This window comes from Podarcis erhardii, assembly GCF_964252035.2.
Source record: "Podarcis erhardii genome assembly, chromosome: 8".
Taxonomy (NCBI): domain Eukaryota; kingdom Metazoa; phylum Chordata; class Lepidosauria; order Squamata; family Lacertidae; genus Podarcis; species Podarcis erhardii.
In genome coordinates, this window is record NC_138499.1 from 63,256 (window position 1) to 83,530 (window position 20,275).

The 20,275-nt window shown below is 53.5% G+C and overlaps 1 protein-coding gene across 4 annotated transcripts in view; it reads left to right on the forward strand.

Moving 5' to 3' along the window:
- IQANK1 (IQ motif and ankyrin repeat containing 1) overlaps window positions 1–20,275 on the forward strand; it is a 29,877-nt gene that overhangs the window by 1,857 nt on the left and 7,745 nt on the right. For 3 of the 4 annotated variants that reach the window (XR_014159824.1, XM_081875045.1, XM_081875043.1), the window contains exons 2-6: window positions 12,284–12,381; window positions 12,767–12,829; window positions 14,436–14,569; window positions 14,885–15,049; window positions 18,447–18,638. Coding sequence is in view for 3 of the 4 variants with exons in the window: in XM_081875045.1 (XP_081731171.1) it covers window positions 12,288–12,381; window positions 12,767–12,829; window positions 14,436–14,569; window positions 14,885–15,049; window positions 18,447–18,638 (648 nt within the window). In the remaining variant the exon portion in view is untranslated. Of the gene's footprint in view, window positions 1–126; window positions 144–12,283; window positions 12,382–12,766; window positions 12,830–14,435; window positions 14,570–14,884; window positions 15,050–18,446; window positions 18,639–20,275 lie in introns of those variants that run through there. The other variant, XM_081875044.1, reaches the window with a different exon arrangement.

The window sequence follows — 20,275 nt, forward strand, 5'->3', positions numbered from 1 at the left end:
GACGTTTCGGCCGCGAACACCGCCGCGTCCCGTGTGCAGGTGCCAGAGCGAGGGCTGCGCGGGAGAAACGGCGAGGCGGGCGGGCGGGCGGGCAGGCAGGCAGGCAGGCAGGCGCGGCGTTGTCACGTCGGGACGCGCCCCAAGTCTCCCTCCCAACTCCGCGCCCGGGAAGGGGCGTGGCCTCTGCGCCCGCCGGGCAAGCCGCACATGCGCATCCCGCCCCTTTTGCCGTTGCCCGGCGACGCTGCAGGCGGCGAGAGGGAGGAGCGGGTGAGCGGCGGCGGGGGGGGGGGGAGGCCCCGGGACCCCCGAAGGGGCTCCGGCCGCGGCCGAGCAGTAGGATTATTATTCATCCCCGTTGGCTTGGCCTTGGGCGAGACGAGGGACTAACCCGCGTCGGAACTCCTCAGGAATGCGCCTGTGACGGGTCTCCAGAGCAAAGCCCCCCTGGCGGTTCGGGCCAAGCCTCTCCTCTCTCCGGCCCAGGGAGCTTTCCTGGGTCCTTGGCCCGCAGGACTGAAGGGCTTTGGGCGCCCTGCAAAACAAGGCTGGGCCCGTCAAGGCTTGGCTCCCTTCACAGCATCGGTCTTTTCTTAGTAAAAAAAATTATTGAGTTTTTCATTTTTATAATATTAATATATCAGATAACAAAAAATAAGAATACAGTTCCCCAAATTCCCCCCCCCACTTCCCTCAACTTCCTTTTTTAAAAAAAGTATTACTTTCCCATGGTTGCTTTATTATATCTTAATATTGAGTTCTTTGTATCAAATATTATTGTTCTCTTATCGTTTTAACATCATCCTTATACTTTCTGTGTTTTGTTCATTATAAGTGTTTACTCAAACCCTTCCAGTGAGTCCATTTTTTTACGTTGTTTCTGTAGATACAACATAAATGGTTCCTAGTTGTCAGAGCCGCCCCCAGGTCCCAGCTCACAGAGGACCAACGCCCGGCTGTAGTTATGTACAAAAGTCTTTATTGAAGTTCAGTTTCCATTTCAAAGCCGCAGCGTGCAACTCTACGTCTTAAAGCCTAGACCGGCGAAGTTCAGTCTGACTCTCCTCCCCTTCCACACCAGTTTAAGACTCTAGCCTTGCTCCACCTCTTCCTTAGCTCCTTCCTCCTCTGGGCCCTCCTGCCCGCTGGGGTTTCACCCTTTCTGGACTCTTCTGACGCTGACCCCCCTGATTCTTGCCCCTCCTTCCGGCGGGCTTTAGGACCTGGTTCCCTATCCGGGCTACCTGCTGTGCCGCTCGCCTGTACATTTGAACTTGGCGCGCGCGCCCAGCCGGCAACCTTCCTCTTGACCGTTCCCTCCCTCTCCGATGGAGGCGTGGCCAACCCTGACTCATCTTCTCTCGCTGGTGGTGAATACGCTGGCCCTGATACCTGGGACTCCTCCCCGCCACTACGCTCTGGTGGGGAAGTTGGTCCTGATTTCCAACTGCTGCTCTGGGAGTCCCCGCTGGCCCCTTGCTTCTGGGGTGTCCCCCTTGGGGCCCCCCTTGCCCTGGCCATCGGCGCCCCCTTCTGTGAATCTTCCGATTCGCTGGAGAGGCTCATGGAATCTCTCAGGCTACTGTCATCTTCTCCTACGCTGCCCTCGGATTGCTCCCCCTCGCTCTCCATCTCCTCCCCTCCCTGCGCTCTCGCTGCGTCCCTGACAGCCATTCCCCCCTCGTTGCCCCCCTTCCCCCCTCTCCCTCTTCCGGCGTGGGTTCCGGGTGCTCCAATGCTGTGGGGGTGAGTGCCGGATACAGTTCTTCCCCCCTGGCATGCTGCCAGTCCGTGACGGGCACATCGACGTCGATCTCCTCCGCTTCCATTTCTTTGCAGGTGTGCTCTAACCCAGGATCCTCCCCCAACACGTCCATGTCCCCCTCTCCCCCTGTTGCCTCGGGTGACGTTGCGTGCAAGGACCCTCCCGGCAGTTCCTTGCTCCACCCCACCTCCAGTTGATCTTCCCACCAATATAGGTCTGTGCCAAAACCCGAGACCGATCCCTCTGGAGAGGTAGTCTCTGGCGCCGTTTCCTCAGCTGATGAGAACCCCTGGAACGTGCTGGCTGAGAGTGTGGGTGTGAAAAGATATTCATCAAAATAATCTGCCGGCATGGGTCTGTGTGGGAACAGTGCATGGAACTCGTCTTTGAGGAATTGCTCCTCCACGGCATATTCCGGTACCCACCTGTTGGTGCTGGCCGGGGTGTCCTCCCTGGCGAGTAGATATTCAATTCCTTCCTCCCCCCATCTCGAGTCTAAAATCTCTGTGGCCTCGTTGAGTGGCTCCACCCTCGGCGACCCCCCCTTCGTGGGCGCTTCCCTGAGCGGGTCTGGTGCTGTCTCTGGCGCCTGAAACCTGTGAGGTGCCTTGTAGGGCGTGAGCACTGATCTATGAAAGACCGGGTGCATTCTGGATCCCTCCGGGAGTGTCAACCGGAAGGCCACTGGATTGATCTGTGCCTCGACTTGGTAAGGCCCTAGCTGCTTGTGTCCGAGCTTTTTCTTAGCTAACGATCTGGCCGGTACTGCCTGGGCTGCTAACCAGACCCAGTCTCCCACCTGTATGTCTTCCCCAACTCTCCTGTGTCTGTCTGCCTGCATTTTGTATGCATGTTTTGCTAGTTCTAACTGCCTCCGGAGTTGCTCGTGGACCTCCTGTAACTCCGTTGCCAAGGCCTCTGCTCCCTGTGGTTCCCCCTCCCCCACTCTCTCTAATCCCGGGAAGGTTCTGGGATGCCGCCCATTGTTGGCGAAGAACGGTGTCACCCCCGTGGACACATGCTTCGTGTTGTTGTAGGCGAACTCGGCCAGCGGTAGGTAGTCCACCCATGTCAAAGGCTGCTGATTCGCGTAGAATCTGAGGTACTGCTGCATGATGGCATTGACCCTCTCCGCTTGTCCGTTGGTCTGCGGGTGTCTTGCCGACGCTAGGTTGATCTTGACATTCAGGATGCCCATCAACTTCTGCCAGAAGTTCGAGATGAACTGGCGCCCCCGGTCGGACAGGATAGACCGTGGTAGACCGTGCACCTTGAACACGTGGTCACCTTCGCGCAAGGAATGAAGTGCGCCATCTTGGTGAACATGTCCACGACCACGAGTACTGCTGTTTTGCCCCGTGAACTGGGCAGATCCGTGACAAAGTCCAGGGCCACCCTCTCCCACGGTTCGAGCGGTGTCTGTAGCGGTTCCAGCAGTCCCGCCGGCGGTCTGTGTACTGGCTTGGCCCTTTGGCATGTGTCGCACCTCGTGACGTAATCTGCGACTTCCCCCCTCATCTTGGGCCACCAAAAGTCTCTGGCTACTAAGACCACCGTCTTGTCTTTGCCGAAGTGCCCAGCGCTGGGCGCGTCGTGTAACTGCTGCAGTACTTTCGCTCGGAGGTCGTCTCCTGGCACGTAGAGGGCCCCTTTTCTGATGAGCAGTCCGTCGCGTATCTGGAACTCGTCGTCCTTCGCTGTGCCACTGCGCACCTCCTCCATCTTGGATCGTGCGAAGGAGTCCGTCTGCAGCGCGCGACGTACCGCGTCCAGGTCCACTGTGGCTGAGGCGCATCCGCCATGATGTTGTTGTCTCCCGGGATGTATTCTATCCTGAAGTCGAAATCCGCAAAGAACTCCGCCCAGCGGATGTGTCTCTGGTTCAGGAACCGCACCGTGCGCCAGTACTCCAGGTTCTTATGGTCCGTGTGGACCTGCACTGTGTGTTTGGCTCCGATGAGGAAGTGCCGCCACGCCTTGAAGGCTGCATGAATGGCCAGCAACTCCCTGTCCCAGATGGTGTAGTTCTGCTCCGACTTGCTGAGTTTCCTGGAGTAGAAAGCACACGGCCTCCAGTCCCCTTGCGGGTCTTGCTGCAACAGGACTGCCCCCACGGCTCTGTCTGAAGCGTCCGTTTCAACCCTCATGGGTTTGCTGGGGTTTACGTGCAGCATCTGCTCTTCGGACGCGAAGAGACGCTTGAGCGTCTGAAAGGACCGCTCCGCCTGCTCCGTCCAGATGAACTTCTTCTTCTTGGAGCTGAGGGTGTCCGTGATGGCCGCTGTTTGCGTGGCGAATCCCTTGATAAACTTGCGGTAAAAGTTGGCAAAGCCGATGAACTTCTGGACCTCCTTCCGATTGCGCGGGCTCTTCCAGTCCAACACCGAGCGGACCTTGGCGCTGTCCATGGCGAGTCCCTTGTCGGATAGCTTGTAGCCCAGGAAATCCACCTCCGTCATGTCGAACTGGCACTTCTCCAGTTTGGCGTAAAGTCTGTGCTCCCGTAGTCTCTGCAGGACCTCCTTCACGTCTCTCTCGTGAGCCTCCTGTGATTCCGAGAAGATCAGGATGTCGTCCAGGAAGCAGACGCACTTTTTGTAGAGGAGTCCCGCTAAGACGTGGTGCATGAAGGCTTGAAAACAGTGGGAACCATTTTGTAAACCAAACGGCATAACTCTATATTCATAGGTGCCTAGGGGCATAAACATGGCCGTCTTCCACTCGTCGCCCTCCCGCATGCGTATGAGATTGTACGCCCCACGTAGATCCAACTTGGTGAAGATGCGTCCCTTCCTCACCATCGCGAGCAGGTCGTCGATCTTGGGCATGGGGAACGCCGTGGGCTTAGTTTTTGAATTTAAAATTCTGTAATCAACTACAAGCCTCTTTTGGGGCGTGTCTTTTTTCTTCACGAAGAACACACGACTGCCCCCCACTGCTTTTGATTCTCGGATGAATCCCCGCTTCAAGTTGTGATCTATGAACTCCCTGAGTTCCTGCAGTTCATCCTCAGACATGGAATACAGTCTCCCCGTCGGCAGCGTCGCCCCCGGCAGGAGGTCAATCTTGCAGTCGTAGGGCCTGTGGGGAGGCAGCTTGTCCGCTTCCTTCTCGCAGAAGACCTCCAAAAACGCCTTGTACTTGTCGGGTACCGCTTGCAGCATGCCCAGTTGTAGCTGTGGGTCATCCTCTTGCCCCTCGTCTTCCTGGCTAGTCAGGATGCAGTGTTCTGCGCAGTAGGAGGAGCAGAAGGTCAATTGACGCTGGTACCATGCTAATGCCGGGCTGTGCCTGTCCAGCCAACTCATGCCCAATACTATGGGCGTGTCTGACAGGTGGGTGACATTGAAGCTGATGACTTCCCGGTGATTTCCAATTCGCATCACCATTGGCGGCGTTTGCTGTACTACCTGTCCCCCCAGCAATTCTCTTCCATCGACTGTGACTACTTTCAGGGGCATCGTGGCTGGCAGGAGCGCTATGCTATGTTGCTTGATGAAATCCACTCCTATAAAGTCTGCATTGCTACCAGAGTCAATGGTAATAGGGACTTCCATGGTGAGCCCATTGGGAAGCTGGAGTGATGCGGTGAGCTGCACCACTGGTTTGGGTGGGAGGGGGTCTGTGGGCTGTAAGATTCCTGGGGACTGCTTCACTGACTCGTCTGGCTGGGCCCCAGTGCCTCCGCTTCCAGCCAGACTCCGTCGTTTCCCTGCTGTGGTTCTCTCTGCTGAACTGCTTCTGTTACTGTTGCTGAGGCTGCAGTGTGCTTGTGGATCCTCTGGGGACACTCTTTCGCCATGTGCTGAGCACTTTCGCAGATGTAACACTTCCTGTTCCCTCTAGGAGGCTTTGCCTTGACTGCTCCTGGTGTTTGGGCTCTGGTTGCTGTCTGAGCCCTGGCACCACCTATCTCCATCGGCTCTTCACCCCCTCCCAGTGGAGGCGTGGACTGGGCGCGCGCTGTCTCTCTGGGAAAGAAAGGAGGTGATCTAGCTGGCGTGCGTCCCCAACGTCCTTCATCCTTGCTCCAAGGACGTTCTTCCAGCCTCACTCCTATCGCCAGCGCTCTCTGGACGACTTCCTTAGTGGTCTGGGGTCTCTCCCCCCTCGCAATTTCATCTTTAACCGGCCCATTCAGCCCCTCCCAGAACAGGTCCCTGATGGCAGCTGAGTCTTTTTCCCACCCTAGCGCGTTGACCAATGCGAAAAAGCAGGAGTGATATTGTCGCACAGTGGCTTTCCCTTGTCTCAGTCCATGTATCTCCCTTCTGGCCACATCTACATCTACCGCTGATAAAAAACAAGCGTCCATCGCCTTAATAAAGGCATCCGCATTTCGGAGGGCTGGGTCATTATCACGCCATAGATTGCGCAGCCACGCTTTAGCTTCTCCATGGATATGAGTTAGTATGAAGCCCACTTTCTCTTCCTCATCTCTAAAATCCTTCTGCAGCAACTTGAGCGTGAAAACTACGTCTGCTCTGTTAGGATACTGCTGCAGGCTCCCATCGAAATGAGACACGAGGCTGCCTCCCCTCTTTCCTAGACCAATCCCCTCTGGTCTGGCACCCGGTAGCCCCTCTTTGGTCAACACTTCCAACCTGGTTTGCAGATCCCGGCAGGCAGCGGCTGCGTCATCCTCCCTCTTTCTGGATGCTGCTATTTCCACGTTAAGACTCGTGACTGCATCTTGCAAGGTTTTTATTCTTTCATCGGTACTCATCCTTCCCGATCTTCGTGAGCTAGCAAAGCACCAAGCTTTGTCCCTCGCTGCGTCTCTCACGCTGCGAAGGTTTTTAACAGACGGAACTTACTGTCAGAGCCGCTCCCAGGTCCCAGCTCACAAAGGACCAACGCCCGGCTGTAGTTATGTACAAAAGTCTTTATTGAAGTTCAGTTTCCATTTCAAAGCCGCAGCGTGCAACTCTACGTCTTAAAGCCTAGACCGGCGAAGTTCTGTCTGATTCTCCTCCCCTTCCACACCAGTTTAAGACTCTAGCCTTGCTCCACCTCTTCCTTAGCTCCTTCCTCCTCTGGGCCCTCCTGCCCGCTGGGGTTTCATCCTTTCTGGACTCTTCTGACGCTGACCCCCCTGATTCTTGCCCCTCCTTCCGGCTCATCTTCCGTTAAAGATGAGCTCTCCCGCGCGCCCCGCCCGGAGACTATGGATCAGCTGACTAAGGCGGCGCTGGCGATAGGCTCTCGCCAGGAAGTGCGTGCTTTGGAAAGGCGGGAAGGGAGAGGGGAGCGTTGCCCTGACTACCGCATTCCTGAGATGCCAAGGCAGCCTTCCGATGACGTGGTGCCAATGGAAATCGATGGGGCGTGCGCACGCGAGGTTCCGAGCGCCCACCAAGGAGGCAAAAGGGAAGGAAAGGCTGGGAAAAGCACCAAGAAATGTTTCCTCTGCCAACGGCCAGGACACTTTGCCAGGGTCTGTCCACAAAGAAAGGCTTGGCAAGGGATGGTGGGAGCCGCTGGAAACGAGGAGGAGGGGGCAGAGGAAAAGGTGCAGGGAAACGACAGCGCTTGACTGCCCACAGGGGGGCGCAGCAGCCAAGCGAACAACTAAGTGAAGTGCCCCAACCTGACCCACCCAAGGTTTCTATAGCGATAGAGGTGACGCTAGAACTCCCAAATGGACACCCAGTCAAGGTGAAGGCAATGTTGGACTCAGGCAGCTCCTGTAATTTTTTTAGTAAGGAGTTTGCACTGGAGCACCAGATCCACTTGCTGCCACTGGATTTCCCACTTCAAGTGACCACGATTGATGGCAGGGAGTTGCTGGGGGGGGGAGGTGACACATCAAACCCCGCCAATGAGAATGAGTTGGCTATGATCCAGTGGTGGCATGGCACCAACGCACACTCACCTTCGGGTCAGCGCACTGTTTGGAACACTGTCTAGGGGGGGAGAAGCCCAGGGTGAGATTGGCCAGAGTGGCAGCAACCACGCTGAAGCAGAAAGCGCAGGTGCCGCCACAGTACGCGGACTTACAAGAGGTCTTCAGCGAGAGGGAAGCGGACAGACTGCCGCCACATAGGCCCTTCGACTGCCAAATCAACCTACTCCCTGGGGCGCAGCTGCCGGTGGGTAAGCTGTATGCCATGTCCGACAGAGAGATGCAGGAATTGCGAGACTTTATAGACAAGAACTTGAAAAGGGGGTTTATAAGAGAATCTAAGGCAGTGGGGGGCAGCCCTGTGTTTTTTGTGGATAAGAAAAACTCGGATCAGCCGAGGCTCATCGTAGACTATAGAAAATTAAACCTTGTATCGGAACCTGTGACCTTCCCAATGCCCAGAATTGATGATATTCTAACCAGGGTAAGGAAGGGTAAGATTTTTACCAAGCTGGACCTTAGGGGAGCCTACAATTTGATTAGAATGAGAGAGGGGGACGAATGGAAAACCACCATGTTCACCCCCCTAGGGGCCTTTGAGTACTTGGTCATGCCATTTGGATTACAGTCGGGCTCCGCCAGCTTTCAAAGCTTCATGCACCATGTGCTGGGCCCCCTGCTGTACAAGAACTGCGTAGCATTTCTGGACGACGTCCTGATCTATTCGGACAATGAAAACAGCATGTCCAGGACGTCAGGGAAGTGCTGAAAAGGCTACAAGAGCACCAACTTTGGGTCAAGCTGGAAATGTGCCAGTTTCACGCCAAGGAAGTGGAATTCCTGGGATACAGGTTGTCAGACAGAGGCCTAGCCATGGACCCCGGCAAGGTGCAGGCGGTGCTGGAATGGAAGGCCCCCAAAACCCGGAAGGATGTGCAGAGGTTCCTAGGGTTCAGCAATTTCTACCGGAAGTTCATCAAGAACTTCGCCCACTTAACCGCACCCATCACGGATTGTCTCAGTAGCAAAAAGAAGTTCGTCTGGACGGAAGGTGCCCAACGAGCCTTCGAGAGGCTGAAGCAGGCGTTCGCCTCGGAGGAACAGCTCCTGCACGTGGATCTGCAGAAACCGATGAGGCTAGAGACTGACGCGTCGGACAGAGCGATAGGAGCGGTGTTACTCCAGCCGGGACCGGCCCAACACACATGGAGGCCGTGCGCCTTCTTCTCAAGGAAGCTGAATGAATCGGAGCAGAACTACACGGTGTACGATTGCGAACTGTTAGCTATTTATGCCGCATTTCGCCAGAGGAGACATCTCCTGATAGGGGCTCAGCACAAAATCCAGGTTTGCACTGACCACAAGAACTTGGAATACTGGAGGACAGCGCGAGTACTCAACCAGCGACAGATTCGGTGGGCACAGGAGTTCTCCAAGTTCTTCTTTGAGATCAAGTACGTGCCAGGACAGGAGAACGTGAGAGCAGACGCGCTTTCCCGGAAACCGGAGCACACGGAAGGAGAAGGACCACCGGAGGCTCGACATGTGTTCCCTGAGGAACGATGGGTTTGTGGGGGGGGCGTTGGTTGGGAAACGAGAACTAACCGAGTTGATTCGCCAGGACGAATTTGCCCAAACCAGAATCAGGGAACTAAGGGAAAATGGGAGAGACCGGGGAGACTTCGAGGTAAGGGAAGGGTTACTGTATTACAAGGGAGCAATGTATGTGCCCGGGGGGGCCCTACGGGAAAGGGTGCTCAAACAGCTTCACGACAACCCTACAGCGGGGCACTTTGGGCAACACAAGACTATGTTACTGGTCACTAGGGAGTTTTGGTGGCCGAAGGTGAGGGAAGATGTACGAGAGTATGTACGGGGGTGTGACTGCTGCCAAAGAGCCAAGGGAGAGCGGGCAGCCCCGGCAGGGTTACTAGAACCCTTGCCCACGCCGGGGAGACCCTGGGAGGTGGTGTCGATAGATTTCATGACAGATTTGCCCAAATCAAGAGGTAAGACAGCAGTCATGGTAGTAGTAGATCTGCTAACCAAGATGTGCCATTTTATAGCATGCTCTCATGCAGTGACAGCCAAGGAAACCGCACAACTGTTTGTTACTCACATCTTCAGGTTGCATGGGGCTCCTTCGAGGGTTATCTCTGATCGAGGGAAACAATTTACCTCGAGGTTCTGGAGGAGGCTTATGAACTTATTGCAGGTGGAGGTGGGATTCTCGACGGCAAGGCACCCGGAAACTAACGGGCAGGCAGAGAGGGCGAACAGCATATTGCAGCAATATCTCCGCTGTTACGTCAGCGAGAGGCAGAACGACTGGGTAGATAAGCTAGCACTGGCCGAGTTTGCGTATAACAATGCGGAGCATGTGTCCACGGGGATGAGCCCGTTCTTGGCTAATTACGGGTGTCACCCCAGGGCCTTTCCCGGGAGGGGGGAGGAGGGGTGGAGCGTGCCCGCCGCAGAGCAGTTTGTGGAAGAAATGGAAGCACTGCACCAGCAGCTTAAGATGAATCTGGAAAGGGCCAAGGAGGAGTACAAGAGACAAGCAGATAAACGTCGCCGGGAAGGGGAGACCATTAGGGTGGGGGACCGGGTGTGGTTATCCACTCAAGGATTGCCCTTCAAGGGTGGGTGTAAGAAACTCAGGCCGAAACGGCTGGGACCATTTGAGGTGACACACCAAGTCAACCCGGTGGCATTCAGGCTCAAGTTGCCAGACAACATGAAAATCCACCCGGTATTTCATAGGTCACTGCTCTCGCCGTACAGATGGGAGCGGAGGGTCCGGGAGGTAGGAGGAGAAGGGTTCAGACACCCACCACTGGAAGAGAGGGAACACCACCAACAGATAATGGAGATCCTGGATTCGCGATGGCGGGGGCGGCAGGTGGAATACCTAGTAGCTTGGGAGGGGGAACCCGAGTCAGAAAACACGTGGGTTCCAGAAGGGGAAATAGGTGATGGGTATCTAGTGGAAGAGTTCCACAACAGGTATCCGAGGAAGCCCAAACCCCTGGAGAGATTCTGGGAGGAGCAATTTGCCACCACCGATGAGGAGGAGGAGGATTTTGTGGGTTTTCCAGCGTCCCCAGAGGAAGGAGGGGAATCGTCAGGAGAGGAGGAATCAGATTGGGAAGGCCCTCCCGTCAGAAACCGGAGCGGGTGGGAAGCGGGGTTTGAGTCCTCGGACGATGACGGCAGCTCCTTTCGAGGGTTCCCTGCATCGTCGGCTGAAGATGGGGACAAGGTCACATCACCGGGTCAGGCCGGGGGTGGAGGGGGTCCTGGGGGGGAGGTGGATGTCAGGGAACTGACATCAGAGAGAAAAGCGGAGGCAGGGCTCCAGAGCGATGCCAGAGAGGGAACCAGTCGGGGGGGAAGGAATTCAGCGTGACACCAATAGAGAGGAGAGGGAGATGGAGGAATCGGTGTCAGGGCTCCGAGACCCTTCAACCGAGACCAGCGGAGAGAGCGCTGGCACGCCCTTGCCGTCCCCTTACCTGCGCAGACGTGTTCCGCGCAGGGAACATAGGCGGAGACTTGGGGTCAAACAGCTTTTATGCTGGAAGAGATTCAAGAAACGCCCACTGACAGATTCTGCAAGTGACTAACAGGTCACGGAGGGCGAGCTCTAACCCTTAACATGGTTGAGCAAACGATCTAACTGAAGTGGAGGCAGTTTACACACGAGTAACCCACCCATAACCATCACAAACAATATACAATCAGTAAATTTTAAGTTCATTTTCAATACATTCTCTTAGTCTTCCATTTGTATATTATGTCCTAGGTCTTGTGCCTAAATCATTACAGATTTAACCTCATCTTTTGTTTCCTATTCTAGTAGTAAAGTATACACTTTCTTCAAAAGTTAGGTATTATCCTCTATTATTTCTCTTTGAAATCTAGAGATAGCATAACTAAATCCCTTCTTTTTGTCCCCTTTAAATACCTCATTCAATTGATGATCTTGCAGCCAATCATATACATGTTCTCTGATCACTTTAAGAACTTGACAGTATCAGTCTTAAAAGTGCAATAAAAATAGACACGGCGCAGATATCCAAGATCCAAAAAACTTGCTTTGCTTCAGCTTTGCCCAAGTTTCCTGGAGATTTTACTAATGATGCACCTTGGGATAAAAAGCTTGACTGTTCTGAAAGGACCGAGCCTTTCTACAAGAACACATGACCTGTGTGCTCAGGACGTGTCAGGCCGCCTTGGGTTTCGCTGAGCCCCCTCTCTGCTCACCTTGTTGCTCTTCTCTTTTTTCTTTTTTTTAAAAAAAGATATTTATTGAAGTTTCCAATTTAGTACAAAAAGAAAAACAACAAAAAACAAATAATGCACAAAAAATAACAAAAATACAAAGATACATAATTAAAACAAAACAAAACAAATATAATTCCCATACTTATTTCCATTACCTTATATCCCGGACCTCCTCTCACCTCCCCCCTTTGTATTCCAGTTCAGATTCTTAATTCAGCAAATCCATATTGTAACTTAATGTAACTCATTTTAGCTTATTACTCAACCTTTGCATTACAGCTGGTAACCACTTAATTTCTGTCCAACATCATTCTAACATTCCTTAATTTTACAATATTTCTGTAAGTAATCTTTAAATTTCCGCCTTGTTGCTCTTCTCTTTCCAGGGGGATGAGTGCCAAGAAGGCGGCAGCAGCAGGAAAGCCTCCACTTCGGAAAGGGGCAAAGCCGGCAGCTCCAACAAGGGGGGTCCCTGTGAAGGCAGGTATAGCACCCATGGGGAGGAGGAAGGCAGGGCTGAGGCTCTGCTGCAGAGCCAGCTGTGAGGATCCACTGCACAGGCCAGGGTGTGGAGCAAGGGGTGCCTGCAGGATTTCTGCTTGTCATGAGGAGTATACAAAATGTACTATGTTATATACAATATATTCAGGGCGGCTCAAATGTATTTTGTGGTTGCGCTTGCCTAAGTGCAGAACCTCGCATCTGCCCCTGTTGAAGTTCATTTTGTTAGCTTGGGCCGAGTTCCCCAATCTGTTAAAGCAGGATTCTGTCTTATGCAGCGCTAGCTACCCTGGTGACAATTAGCATTTTTTGAATTTGGTTTCTCTTTTATTTTCCCGCTGGCTCGGGGCCCACAATTGATGGAAAAGATGCTGCCCTACCAAGCAACAGCACCAGACCCCAAGAAGTGTCCCTGAGCAGCCATCCCAAAGGTAGGCAACGGCACAGCAGAAGCTAATCGGGGGGGGGGGGGGTCCTGCAAGGCCTTTGTGGCAGGGACTTAATGGTGGTGAAATATGGCAGGGGAGGAGAGCAGAGACTCTCTTGAACAGGTTTGGTGCAAGATTGTCCTCTGAGCCCGACCCCTTGTAGGCAGGCTGGCTTATTCCCACAGTCAGCCCCACCACTGTTTGTGGCACTTCATGGAGAGCTGTTAAGCAAGAACAAAAATGAGGCAGGCTCTGACCCCCCCCCACCTGGAGGGATGGCAGAGGAAGGGGGACAAGGAATAGTGAAGAGCAAATGCAGCTGTTGGGCTCAGGTTTGCCTTCAGCTGGGAATTTATTTGATGTGTTCATAAAAGGAAAAGGTACCCCTGCCCATACGGGCCAGTCGTGTTCGACTCTAGGGTTGTGCGCTCATCTCACTTAAGAGGCCGGGAGCCAGCGCTGTCCGGAGACACTTCTGGGTCACGTGGCCAGCGTGACGAAGCTGCTCTGGCGAGCCAGCACCAGCGCAGCACATGGAAATGCCGTTTACCTTCCCGCTATAAAGCGGTACCTATTTATCTACTTGCACTTAAGGGTGCTTTCGAACTGCTAGGTGGGCAGGAGCTGGGACCAAAAGACGGGAGCTCACCCTGGGGGATTCGAACCGCCGACCATGCGATCGGCAAGTCCTAGGCGCTGAGGTTTTACCCACAGCACCACCATGTGTTCATAGACAGCCATTAAAGGCAAAACCCCTCACAGGGGAATGAGGACCAGGAGCAGCACTAAAGTTTGTTATTTTCTTGTGAAAACGGTGAGGGTTATGTTTTATTTACGAGTTAGTTGCCTCAAAAAATAAATGTGCCAGAATGATATACAGCTGAAAAAACAAATTTAAACATAACAGCACTAATTCCAGCAATGTCATCCTAAGAAGTCAGAAACGAGGCCAGATGGACTCCAGAAACAACCAGAGTCTGGAAAGGCTCCAGATCTCTGCATTCAGAATACCTGTTTGAGGGGAACACCCTGCCACCATCTTCTCCTCCAATCTGCATTGACCAGCAAAAAATGTTACTTGGACTGACCTTTTCATGTTGTGTAGAACTTCTTTTCTCTGCAGGAAGTTTGTGACTAGGTTCCCCTCAGTTTTCTCAACAGCGTTGAAGAAGCAGAGAAAAGGAGCAAGTAGCTCAGCCTTGTACCTACGCCCTTGCCTGGTAACTGTAGCTCTGTACGAGAGCGCATGTCTGCCGTGAGCTGGCTGGCTGGGAGGGGAGGGGAGGCCTGCCCCCTCCCTCCTGTGGGCCCAGTCTCCAGAGTTATGGAATTGCCCCCCTCTTTTGCCAGCCTCCAGGCTAGTAGCATTTGGAAGCTCATTTACAAGGCTGAAGTACCTCTCTGGCTTAGTGCTGCAAAAGTGCTTCGCTGGTGTGGCTGTAAGGCAGGACTGAAGTAAGGCAAGACAATAGACTGTAAGTGGGGAACCTTCACCTGGAGAGCTCCCCATCCCTATCCCACAAGCGCCATCACCTCCTAGGACCTAAACCACCAGCAAATCCCTTGGGATTCCCTTTTATGGCCCTACACTTCTGCTTTCTGCCCTCAGAGCTGACACATGAAGCAAAGGCTGCGCTCACGTTGCAGAGTGCCTTCCGCCGCATCTTGGCATGTCGTGAGAGAGCGAGGCGATTGCAAGAGCGACAGGAGTACAATGAGTTAATGGACCGCCTCCAGAGAGAGGTGAGGTGACACCTGGCTTTGGGAACATGAGAGAAGCCCCCTCCAGGGGGAAAGGGAAGCTGGGACAGACATCATCAACATGAAGGCATTGTAGACGAGACAGAAAATCCAGTCCAGGGCTTGCTTATGAGGGTGGTTGCTGGGGAAACAGCTCTGTGGCTTGAAGCTCAGGCTAAAGCCCTCCAGATCTTCCTGTGGTCTCCCCGTGCTTTGCATTCTTCTTGATGCTCTTCCGCTGCCCATCAGTGTGGAAAGCCTTCCTCTGTTTTGCCTCCCCGTGACTTGGCCTGTTGGCTGCATGGGCTTCTGTCCTAGGCCTTTGCTGCGTTGGTGAAGAGGGAGCGAGAGGAAGCTGAGCGGGAGAGAAAGAAAGAGGAGGAAGAGAAGAAGAAGCAGCGGGAGGAGCAGCAGAGGAGGAAGCGGATGTTGGAAGCCGCCTTTGATGGGGACGTGGAAGAGATGAAGGCCGTTCTGAAGGAGGTGGGCAAGGCTTCTGAGCTGTTTGGCTGGCAGCTCCTGATCTCATGGCCTGTGCGGGCAAATTAGAGTCTCAAAATGAGGACAGAGGGACCACATGGTGCACTTTGGACAGGGCAGGGGTGGCTTCAAGGGAGGCACAGAAACTGCATCAGGTGAAACCGACTGCACAAAATAACCTCAGTAGCAGCACTGGGTACTTCAGCTGGAGTCAAGCTCACCCTCAACTTTACGCTCAAAGTGCATAGCTGGTTGTTGCCCACAGGGCACCTTTGGGGGCTCCAGAGGTTCTGCTCTTGCACTGGGAGTCAGTAACCTCTGCACCGTCCAAAATAAGTTTGCCAGCCGGCTCCTGGATGAAATCATGTGAGCTGCAAAATGAGCCTTTTTTGCAGCCTGCACTGCCACACGGTAGACGCGATTGTGTGTTCTTACCAGTGTTTGGTCAGCTTCAGAGTGAGACTTGTGCCACTTGGCTCCAGGCTTCGTCCGCTCCTGTTTCATATTCTGGTGCTCCTCAAAGTACCAAGTAGCAGCCAGGTGTTTTTGGGGGAGGAGTTGTTCTGATTGTTTCTCTCTTCTTCCACAAATCCTCTCCCCGCACCCCACCCTGGGACCTGCACTCTGCAGCCTTCCCACATACCCTTGTTTCAGTGAAGGCTCAGCAGAGACACCATGAGGTCACTTCCCCCTCAGGGCTTGTTCATATCTGTCAGAGCCGCCCTTAGGTCCCAGCTCACAGAGGACCAACGCCCGGCTGTGGTTATGTACAAAAGTCTTTATTGAAGTTCAGTTTCCATTTCAAAGCCGTAGCGCACAGCCCTACGTCTTACACCCTAGACCGGCGAAGCTCTGTCTGAGTCTCCTCCCCTTCCACACCAGTTTAAGACTCTAGCCTTGCTCCACCTCTTCCTTAGCTCCTTCCTCCTCTGGGCCCTCCTGCCCGCTGGGGTTTCACCTTTTCTGGACTCTTCTGACGCTGACCCCCCTGATTCTTGCCCCTCCTTCCGGCGGGCTTTAGGACCTGGTTCCCTATCCGGGCTACCTGCTGTGCCGCTCGCCTGTACATTTGAACTTGGTGCGTGCGCCCAGCCGGCAACCTTCCTCTTGACCGTTCCCTCGCTCTCCGATGGAGGCGTGGTCAATCCTGACTCATCTTCTCCCGCTGGTGGTGAATACGCTGGCCCCAATACCTGGGACTCCTCCCCCCCACTACGCTCTGGTGGGGAAGCTGGTCCTGATTTCCAACTGCTGCTCTGGGAGTCCCCGCTGGCCCCTTGCTTCTGGGGTGTCCCCCTTGGGGCCCCCCTTGCCCTGGCCACCGGCGCCCCCTTCTGTGAATCTTCCGATTCGCTGGAGAGGCTCATGGAATCTCTCGGGCTACTGTCATCTTCTCCTACACTGCCCTCGGATTGCTCCCCCTCGCTCTCCATCTCCTCCCCTCCCTGCGCTCCCGCTGCGTCCCTGACAATATCAGAAGGAAAGGCCTGCAGAGTGCGGAAGTAGTGTTTACTGGGGGTGAGGACCCCTGGGCCTCCCTCAGCCAACTTGCAACAATAAGGTAATCTCACTGCATCCACTGAAAATCTAAAGTGCCCTGAGAACGAGGCAGAAAAATGGAAGCCTCTCTAGCATAGAAAGAAAACATTTGAGAAATTGAAGGGCAGATTTTGGCACGTTACTAGTTTTACCACCCTGACTAATTAGGTGTTGTCAGTAAACTGGGCTCCAGACAATTTGCAGCCCTGATGTCTGCCCACATGTGAGATTTTTGTCCCAGTCCAATGGCCAGGTTCCCTGAGCGACTGAACCTTCTGTGCTGCCACAGCAGCTCAGCCCATCAGTGTCAACAGCAGCTTCATAGCACAACTCCAGAAGGTCACTACACCGAGTTGGAGACTTCTTTGTGCCTTTTCTAAGCTGCAGGTTCAGGCTTTGCAGCCAGAATTTATGTGTAAGGGAGTAAGGCACAGGGGAGTTGCTGTTGTTGCTGCGAGGTTTATTCAGCACCCAAAAAGTGGAAAAGCCGTGGCATGGCTTTGCTCAGAGAAACAAAGCAGGGAGTGGAAAAAGGACCAGATTGCTAGAGTGTAAGAGCTGCCTTCCTGGATTGGGCCCAGGTGAGCCTACCAAGCTCAGTATGTCCTGTTTCCCGTCTCTGCCAACACAGCACGGCAGAGCTTCCTTTAGTTTGTTCTTTTGGCCTGCTCTCTGCGTGGGGCTTGTTTTGCCAGCTCTTGTGTTCTTTCTGAAAAGCCACTGAGGTTGGGGGCCACTGCCTGAGTGTGTGGGGATGGATTGCACAGGAGGCAAAGGGAGGTGCTGCCAGGAAAGTTTTGCTGGTAAGACGCTTGGAGGTGGCAGGTGCGGGTGGGCCGGGAAGATCATAGAATCATAGAATCATAGAGTTGGAAGAGACCACAAGGGCCATCGAGTCCAACCCCCTGCCAAGCAGGAAACACCATCAGAGCACTCCTGACATATGGTTGTCAAGCCTCTGCTTAAAGACCTCCAAAGAAGGAGACTCCACCACACTCCTTGGCAGCAAATTCCACTGTCAAACAGCTCTTACTGTCAGGAAGTTCTTCCTAATGTTTAGGTGGAATCTTCTTTCTTGTAGTTTGGATCCATTGCTCCGTGTCCGCTTCTCTGGAGCAGCAGAAAACAACCTTTCTCCCTCCTCTATGTGACATCCTTTTATATATTTGAACATGGCTATCATATCACCCCTTAACCTCCTCTTCTCCAGGCTAAACATGCCCAGCTCCCTTAGCCGTTCCTCATAAGGCATCGTTCCCAGGCCTTTGACCATTTTGGTTGCCCTCCTCTGGACACGTTCCAGTTTGTCAGTGTCCTTCTTGAACTGTGGTGCCCAGAACAGGACACAGTACTCCAGGTGAGGTCTGACCAGAGCAGAATACAGTGGCACTATTACTTGCCTTGATCTAGATGCTATACTCCTATTGATGCAGCCCAGAATTGCATTGGCTTTTTTAGCTGCCGCATCACACTGTTGGCTCATGTCAAGTTTGTGGTCAACCAAGACTCCTAGATCCTTTTCACATGTACTGCTCTCAAGCCAGGTGTCACCCATCTTGTATTTGTGCCTCTCATTTTTTTTTGCCCAAGTGCAATACTTTACATTTCTCCCTGTTAAAATTCATCTTGTTTGTTTTGGCCCAGTTCTCTAATCTGTCAAGGTCGTTTTGAAGTGTGATCCTATCCTCTGGGGTGTTAGCCACCCCTCCCAGTTTGGTGTCCCAGGTTGGTGCCATGCTGGTTTTGGGTGCGGAGCCCATGCTCCCTGCATGCCAAGGGCCACCTTTCCTGCTCTGCAGTGGCACAGTGCAGAATCGCCATGTCCCTTCCCCACTGTGACCCACAGATTTGGTTTCTCAAGGTGGCAGACCTGGACACCAAGAGCGGCCTGGGGACAGACGAGAGGGGCAAGGCTCTACGCCTCCAACATCGCCTCAACATGGTGGATTGCACTGACGCCAACGGCAACACGCCCCTCTCTGAGGCTTCTGGAGGGGGCCACCCTGACGCCATCCGGATGCTGATAGAGAACGGAGCCAACCCCAACAGCCGGGTGAGAAGCAGGAGGGAGGTGGCAGGGTGAAAGGCGTTGTGGCCTTGAGCCAGAGCCAAGGTGGTGCTTGGGGGGCAGAGTGATTCCGTGTCCCTGACCAGCCGCCTGCTTTCCTGGAGGCTGCTTTGCCGTTGACATGAAGGGTGGTGGGCCAGCACCTCAAACCTCCCTCCCCTGGGATTGCCAGCGTCTCCGGCTTGGCAACTGGTGTGCAGGTGAGGTCAAACTGGCTCTTCAGCAACCAGCAAGGGAGAGGGCAGAGTCATGGGGAGGCAGCCTTGCACCCCACACAGTTGGGGCCACAGCAACCAAAGCTCAGTTTGCTTGAGCCAAATGTGCTGCTGGAAATTCTGCGTGGCAAATTAATAATGTGAAGGAGTCTTGCTTTCTTTCTGTCTCCCCCTTCTCTCTGTGTATTTAGCCCATGCTGAGGGATTTCACTGTTAAAACCATGTTTTTTTGTAACCTGATGGGCCAAAGGCCAAGGGTTCTGTAGTCCTATGTGTAATGTCACTTCACGGACCAAACCCTTGACAGATAAGGTCAGATAAAATAGCATTCTGGTAATTACTTATCAGGAACAGCTAAGCTGTGGGGAGGATCACCTGGCGCTTTCATTACATATCTTTGGGCGCCAGGCAAAAATGATTCTTCTTAACCAGGCCCTGGCTGACTATGGCCTTTTAAATGTGTTTGTGGGAAGGGGTTGTTGGTTGGTTTTATTTTGTGTTCTCATTTTATTTTTATGTTGTGAATATAACATATGTTATATTCAGATGAAGAGTGGTATACAAATTCAATTAATAAATAAAATATATTGCTGCATATCTATAGTTCTTCCTCTAAGCAGCTTAAAATTAGGAATAAACTGATGAACAAGGGGTTGGAGACAGTTAAGATTTTTTCCCTGTGTGTGTGGTTGTGGTTGGGTTGGTGATGTGTGGAGTCCTGTCCTTGCCAGGATGGAAAAGTGTTGGGGAGGCAGGAGGTGCTGCACCTGTTGAATTGCCTATGGACATAGGAAGGTGTGGTTTGGGAGGCAGGTGCGTCATCCTGGGCGATGGAAGCATGGATGGTTGCTGCAATTCCTGCATCAGTCTCTGTGTACCTGCTTGCTCCCCCACGGAGCTCCCTACGCCTTCTTTGTGCCTTGTTAGTTTGGGGAGGAGACCTCACTCGCTTGTGGCTGAAGAGCCTGCTGCTGGACAGATGAAAGAAAAGGTCTTCACACAGCATGGGGGCTTCCCAAAGGAGGTGTCTGGTTGGCCACTCTGAGAACATAGATGGGCCTTTGGCCTGATCCAGCAGCTGGGGGGAGGGGCGAGCAAAGCCTCCACCATACCTAGTAGCCGCTGATAGCCTTGTCCTCCATGCTGTTGTCTTTGACCACTTCCTGGGTCTGGGAAATATGTCCGTTGCCTGTTGTGGATGGAGTCACACTCTCCTGGTGCCATAGAAATGTTTGTAAACCAAGAATTAAAATAAATATTACAGGGCTTCTGAGTCAATCCGAGGGTGAGCAAGAGCACCTCTGGCGATAGGAGGAGGCTCCACCTCTGCAGCCCTGAGGGGCCATGCTGTGCTGGAAGAGCAAGTGCAGAGCAAGTGGTGAAAAGACCCTCCTCTGGTGTCCTCGA